General features: G+C 36.9%; 1 protein-coding gene across 2 annotated transcripts; it reads left to right on the forward strand.

Annotated features, from left to right (window-relative positions):
• Window positions 1-280: 280 nt before the first annotated feature.
• On the forward strand, window positions 281-4149 carry LOC107767328 (thymidylate kinase-like). Of its 2 annotated transcripts, none has more exons than XM_016586295.2 (7): window positions 281-428; window positions 1088-1498; window positions 2646-2757; window positions 2835-2894; window positions 3144-3248; window positions 3581-3713; window positions 3830-4149. In XM_016586295.2, the coding sequence occupies exons 1-6, from the start codon at window positions 391-393 to the stop codon at window positions 3695-3697; spliced, it is 843 nt and encodes a 280-aa protein (XP_016441781.1). In that variant the 5' UTR covers window positions 281-390; the 3' UTR covers window positions 3698-3713; window positions 3830-4149. The 2 variants fall into 2 exon arrangements, with proteins under 2 accessions (XP_016441781.1, XP_016441782.1); XM_016586296.2 differs by having other exon boundaries at window positions 291-428; window positions 1124-1498.
• The last annotated feature ends 3279 nt before the right edge of the window (window positions 4150-7428 follow it).

Below are 7428 nucleotides of genomic sequence, written 5' to 3' on the forward strand. Positions count from 1 at the left end.
CTCGGCGCTAAGTAGCCAGAATCCTAGAGTTGTAAGCATATCAGATTCCATATTTGCACCAATTGATTTACACGTGAAAGCGATAATGAAGAAGTTGGCCTCTATCTCAATTATAATTCATTTATAATAGGTGTATAATTAGTATATAATTTATATATTATGGCTAAGAAAATAAATAGTGAAACCCAGTGGCTATTTATGTAAAGGTGCTATATTTTACAATACCTCATACAAAATATACGAGGTACTTAAAAATAACTGACCGACTCGTGTCCTTCAAATATTAATAGTATTAAAATAAAATAAAAATAAAAAAGAACCAAAGGCGCGAAAAAATTTGAGACTTTTCAAAACAGACGCGGGAAACAGGTAGTAGATATTCACGGTGATATGACACATGCCTGCATTTTCAACATCACAAGGACATTGTAAGTTTCCTTAACGCTTCATCTTTGCTTTGCTGAAATTTGTTTTTTCTTAAATATCCATTGATTGATTGATATTTTGTTTAGAATTGGTGAATCCTTTATCAAATAAAATGAACAAATGTTTAATTTCCTTCTCTCTCTCCCCCCCCCCCCCTTTTTCCCCCTTCTTTCTTATGTCCTTTCTTGTTATGTACCTTCCTCATGAAAAATTATTTGAATTAATGATTAGTTAATTATCGTAATCCGTTCACTTGATGCAAAATGTATACGCCCATATTATGCTTGATGAAATGCCAACAAGAGTATAATCCACAGGGCAATTATCTTTATTGTGTAGTGGATGATATGAGCAGGGGCGTATGTAGGGTAATTGAAACGGGTTCATATGAACCTAGTAGCTTTAGCTTAGATTATGTATATATGCTCAAATATTCACTAAAACATTACAAATAATATATTTTGAACCCACTAAATCGATTGTGCTATGATAGAATTTGTACTCGAACCCATAAAGTTCAAATCCTAGATCTGCCTATGGATATGAGTGCATGTTGGAATTTGATGACACAGCTTAAAGAAGAAGAGCTTGCAGAGTTTTCTCTATATGTCATGGAGATCTAGTTTATTAAAATGGTTTGTGCTTAACTTTCTTTGCGAAGGAATTTAAAAGTGGAGGAAACTTTGTTCTCCGGCAGAAGCTTTGTACCAAAGGTGATTTCTACTTTCCCGAGAAAATTTGGAACTTGGGCAGCTTGGTTTTCATTGAAGTGTAGCTTGGATTTGAGTTTACCTTTTAAGCCTTTGAGACTAATTCATATGGAGAACAAAGAGCACAGCAGTTCCAGAGGTGCCTTAATTGTTTTAGAAGGTCTGGACCGCTGTGGAAAGACATCTCAATCTGGCAGACTGTACAAATACTTGGATGAGCAGGGACATTCAGTTGAGTCGTGGAGATTTCCTGACAGAAATACAGGTGTGGGGCAAATGATTTCTTCTTATCTTGCTAATGAGTCGCAGTTGGATGACCATGCAATACATCTTCTCTTCAGTGCTAATCGTTGGGAGAAGAGGTTTGTTCTAATTCACATAGCCTGACTTGTGTTGCCGATGTGTAGTCTTATATTGTGATGCCCAATGTCTCCGATACACAACGATCACCTGTCTGCCAGAATTTAATACTTGGTCATATCATCTGTCAAAAATAGTTAGGCTTGTCATTTATCATTTGAATTATTCCTTCTTCTGAAGACCCTTTCTATTTTAGGTATATGTGGAGATGAAATTGTTAAGATGGTTGATTTTTGATCAACCAACTGGCTAGCCAGCAGGCATATATCCCCCATATTTGATATGCTGGCTAGTCATTGCTGAACTGATGGTTTGAATGCTGAGACTTCTTTTATGCTATTGGAAATACATGACTCAGTTACTCTGTCTGTATATTAGTTGGTATTTCTCATATTGTCTGCTAGTCAAAAAATAGAAACTGATTTTCAAGAAAACATGTTAGAATGCATTATCTTTTGCTAATAATTCCCAGTTTCTTCCTTGCTATTTTCAAACTGATAAAGAAGACCTTTCCTTGCTGACCTAGAAAATGAAAATAACATTGTATAATAGATGGAAAAGGAATTAAGTGGTGTAGACTTCCTGCTCTATCAGTTTGAAGAATTCATGACAAGTTGTCTATCTATGATTGTCATTTGCCAGGAAATGTGAGGATAATTTAGTTTGTCAATCTTACTATCAGAAAGCATGAAACTTATGTTGTGGTCTTCAATTAATAACAGTGCTTAATAATGAACTTAAAAGAGGAACTAGTTCGGATGTGCAAATATTTTTGCCTTTTTTCCTTGATTAGTTCAACATTGGTAATTCAGGTAACATGGTTGGAAGTTCTCACCAAAATGCATAAGCTAATGATATATGCCTTTTTTTTAAAAAAAAATTTCTGTTCCCTTTGTAGTTTTGTTTTCAAGCAAAGGTGTTGATGAAAACAAAGAAGTATAATGGCACAAATTGAATTCTGCTTTTGAAATCCTTAAATACCATTGTCATTTAACTGAGAAGTTTTACCTTGGTCTGGCTGCATACATTTTTCATTCCAGGTCAGGTAGTATATAAGAAAATTTACAGTGAGTTGGCTTCTAATCATTGTAGTTACATTCTTTATCCTGGTGCGCCCGGAAGGTTTTAATTTCTGTCAGCTAACTACAGATCATTAATGGAGGGCAAGCTGAGGAGTGGAACTACTCTCATTGTTGATCGCTATTCTTATTCTGGGGTGGCATTTTCATCTGCCAAGGGACTTGATATTGAATGGTGTAAGGTAAAATCATGTCTTTACTTCATTGATGTTGCAATTTCATCTCCGAGCAAGTCTAACACTGAGATTTTTCACTGCAGGCCCCAGAAATAGGATTGTTAGCTCCAGATCTGGTTGTATACCTCGACATATCACCTGAGGTAGTTTCGATTTATTTATTTTCCTTTTCACTTGTCTAAATTCAGAGATATCGTCAATGCAATTTCCTTATACTCTGTTATTGAGGATGATCTGCAATATTTTACGTTATATATTTTCAGGTTTCTTATTGAGACAGTTGACATGTTAACTATTCTTAATCAACTATATATTTTTTTTTAATGAGTATGAAAATGCTTTTTTTTGTTGCTAATATGACTGTATTTATGATTTGATTTTGTAATAACTAGAAAGCTGCTGATAGAGGAGGCTATGGAGGTGAAAGATACGAGCAGCTTGAGTTTCAGAAAAAGGTCGCCAGATCTTATTTGGCTCTTCGTGATTCCTCGTGGAAGGTGCATTTTAGTCATCCTTTTGTGTACGGAAATAGAAATGGTTGTTTACTTGAAGTATACAACTACTCTGATAACACAATAGGCGGTAACAGTACTTTTTGAGTAGATGTGATTTTTCCAATCAATTTTTTTAAAAAAAATCAAATATAGCATGTCTATGGTAACTAAACAGAAACATGTAAAACTCTTAGTAGTATCTGACATTTCTGTTTTCTTCTATGAATACATAAATTCACTGTATTCTTGAACAAAAAAACAGGTTGATCAGATTTTGATCCGAAGCATTAGAGATAGCTTTGCCTAGTTGATGTTGTTTCTTTGATTTATTGCAGGTTATAGATGCAACCCTTCCAGTTGAAGATATAGAGAAAAAGCTTAGAGAGGTTATTCTTGACTGTATGATGGCATGCCACAAAGGGAAACCATTGTCTCAGTTATGGCCATCATAGGTCAAGCGTACAGAATGTCAGTATGAATGAGATTTGTAACTTCTTTATTACATTGTATCTTGAGTTACATTTTGCTGTATTTAATCTTCTATAAGATGTCCTTGGAAGCGTGAAATTGCTCCATTTTTATAGGTCCTTGCTATCTGTTTGCTACGATCTGAAGGGGCAAGAATTTGGTTGCGTTGAAGAGTGGGAAAAAGGATTAGTTCTATCTACCATCTTTGGATTGTACTTGAGTGTCTGGAATACCTGGTTCTGTTTTTGAGTCTGCTCAATTTTCAGAATGATTATTTTGTTGAATCAAATTTGTATATTTTGATTGATCTAGGTAGGCTGAGGCAGAAGTTACTAATGTTGCTGGTACTTAGATGGTGCACTCCAGAAATGGCTATCCATCATCCGAAACAATGTGTAGTTTCACGAGCAAATTTTAATATGAATTATTTTTTATCTAATAGGGAGAATGTTTGTATTAACTATATGGAGCTTAAGTGCATAGAACTGATTATGACAAAACTTCTAAAGCACAACAATTTGTTGAAGCCACAAATGAAATACATAGAACTACAAATTATTTTAACAGAACTAAGAATCTTCTTTTCTTGTAAATTAGAGAAAGAAAAAAAGAAGAAGAGAACGTTGCTGTTCTTTTTTGGTTTGAGAAGAATACGCGGAAAGAAATTAAGGAAAATAAAATCAATATCTTCTTAGATCCACCAATTTAAGCTAATGAAACTGAAAACTAATTTTCTTTTATTTCTTATTTTCCACGTAAATTATAGAAAGGAAAGATACTGGAGTAGTTATTTTTCTCTGTTTTCTCTTCCATTTGCTCCTAATTTCCGTTGCTCGTCTTTTTTCTATTTCCAAACATAGGGAAGTTGAACGTGTCTGTGAACTAAACTCCAGTAATGGATGGTTTATAGCCTAATAGTGATCTCCATCTCGGTCAAAAAAGTAGGGTCTGGCAAAAACTCTTTAAGAGTAGGTCGCCTCTTAAACCAGCGATACCTTAAAACTAGATTCTGCTTTGCCGTCGATTTGTGTGTTTAAGTAATTTGTCAGTAGTCTTTTTGGTACTTAATTTACATGTATAAGCAAAATGTGCGGATTATTAAGTCAAATAATGATATAAGATGAGCACAGACGCAGTGGTGTGTGTTGTGCTTGGCCAGTTTGACCAAGAGTGAGCAGATCATTTGGATGCTGAGACCTTGTTGATATATTTAACCAGTGGCGAAACCGAAAAATTCAATAAGGGTGTTCAAATTTGTCAGTGCGCTATGCAAGGATATTCAAAGTATATTTTTAATCAATAACAAGTAATATTTTATCTTATTCGTAATATAATTTTTCGGGCGAATGGTGGTTAGACTACCCTTGGGCCAACATAGCTTCGAGGGATCAGCAGAATGCAATGGAGGCACCATTATTTTTGTATCAGTGCCGTTAAAGACTTTTAGTATTTAGAGTGCCAAGTTAATTATATATATTTACCCGAAAAACAGATATAGTTAAATTTGTACGTAGTTCTAAGGATATGTGGTATAGTTTAATACAAATCGTAAGGATAAATAGAAATATCAAATATGAATTACAAATAATGCAAAATAAACAAGGTTGGAAAGAAGATGATTTCTAAAACTAAGCAAGATGAATCAATTAATGAAGCTTAAAAGAACAACTCTCGAATATAGGAGAATATGATGCTTGAATTACAATGTAAGCAAAAACTGTCCTTTACACAAATGTAGCCATCTTCTTTATAGTGGAGGATCCTACTATTAGATATAATTAAAAATACATAGTGGGAGACCCATGATAAATCAGTTTTTCCATGATTCCTGCCAAGATTCTCTCATCTAGTGAGATTGCAATGACTCTTGTCTGTGAGCTCGATATTAACTCGAGCTCTCGATCTTGACTCGAGCTCGATTCTGACTCGGGTCCCTGTATAGATTCGGGGTTAGTGTTGGTCGGTCTCTGAATCATAAGCTCGATAACTTTACTTTGCATCATAGTTCGATTTGGATTCGAGCTTGATAATAACATCGAGCTCGACGTTGATCGGTCCTTCGGGCTCGAAGCTTGGTGACCCGACTTCGGACCTCGACCTGATACTATGAAGGCGCTTCTCCGATCCAATGTATTACTATTCAAACCAGTCCGTACGAAGGACTAACCGATTTTTACCGTATACAGATAGTCCCCTCGTTTCTCGAGAAGGATGTAGCGAGAAACAACATGATTTCTCAATGGCTCGATTAGATATAAGCTGATGTTTGCATTGAGCTCGACCATGACGTATATGATAGCTGTCCGTCGGTTTAGCTTCCCAAGGCATTTAATGCGTGTCAGAAGGTGTTCGGCCACCTCTGATATTGAACCGTCATTGTTTCAATCTATAAATAGCCATTCTTTTCACCAATTATCACTTTTACGTCTTCAATCTCCCAAATTTTCTAAGTTTTTTCTGAGTTCATTCGTAGATCTGTGATTCTTTCCTGCAAAATTCTTCTTAAAAATCACCAAATCTTTATCACCTTCTTCAAATCAAAAAATGGTAAAGACATCAAAAATAGTCCCCCCAAAAGAAAACGCTTCTTCCTCCCAATCCGCCGCCGACAAAGCACCAGCGGATCCACGGCCTGAGGAGTGCGTTCCGGCGGTGTGTGTTCTTACCTCCGATTTCAATCTCGATAAAGGTTCGACGGTTCCCGGCCGATGCGAGCTCGTATCGAGATATATTTGTTCGATGATGGGGGATGGGGGGTACATCAAGCAGATGAAAAAAGATTGTAACTGGGGGAACGAAGAAGTGGTAGTACCGTCTCCCGAAGAGGATATTACTACTCACGTGAAAAGGGGTTTTAAGTGTGTACACTTACCCTTTCACGTTAGGTCCCCACGACCCTGTTATCATAGATTTTTGTCGTAAATAGCTAATAACCCTAGGCCAGATTCACCATTCCTTTTGGCGGATCGTTATTTTGATAAGATACTTCGTGAACAAAATTGAGGGGATGCCTTTCACCCTTGATCATCTCATCCGATTGTACCGTCCTTACCTTTTTCGAGGAGGATTAATAAAACTTCAGCGTCGAGCTACCAAGGCTCTGTTCTCGAGCATACACGAGGACAAAGATAGAGGCTGGATGGGCAGGTTCGTCCGAGTAAGGACTTCGGACCTGATTCCGATCGAAAATATGCCTTTTCCCGAGGAGTGGAACATGAAGCGTAAGTGTAATTCTGCTGTTATCTCCTACTATTTTGTTCTTTCATTTCTTTTCTCACTGATATCCCTCTTTTTGTGATGCAGCGGTTCCATGGATGCCCGGCGCAACTCCCGATCTTAAGAACTGGGTACGGGATCTAGTTTCGACCTCCGTATACGCCGAGCGCTCATGGCGTGACTTGTCAAAGGGCCGATGGGAGGCCAAAAATCTTGGTAAGCCCTTTTCTCGTATTTTTTGGTAGTTCGAACAAAATGCTTTCCATACACTTTAATAAAATTTCCCGTATGTAGGTATGTGCAAAGATGCGGTTTTGAGGCCCTCGTTCGTCGAGGAAGAGGCTTCGGCCTCTGTCCCAAAGTCGGTGAAAGATAATAAGAGGAAAAGAGCCTCCATTCCCGAAGATCCAAAACCAAAGAAGAGGATAGCTCGTAAGCCGAACAAGAATACCATTCCTTTGACCGTAGAGTCAGTTCTGCGTCTAAGGGATGAAGACGA

This window comes from Nicotiana tabacum, chromosome 2 (genome assembly GCF_000715075.1).
Source record: "Nicotiana tabacum cultivar K326 chromosome 2, ASM71507v2, whole genome shotgun sequence".
In the NCBI taxonomy this organism is placed as follows: Eukaryota; Viridiplantae; Streptophyta; class Magnoliopsida; order Solanales; family Solanaceae; genus Nicotiana; species Nicotiana tabacum.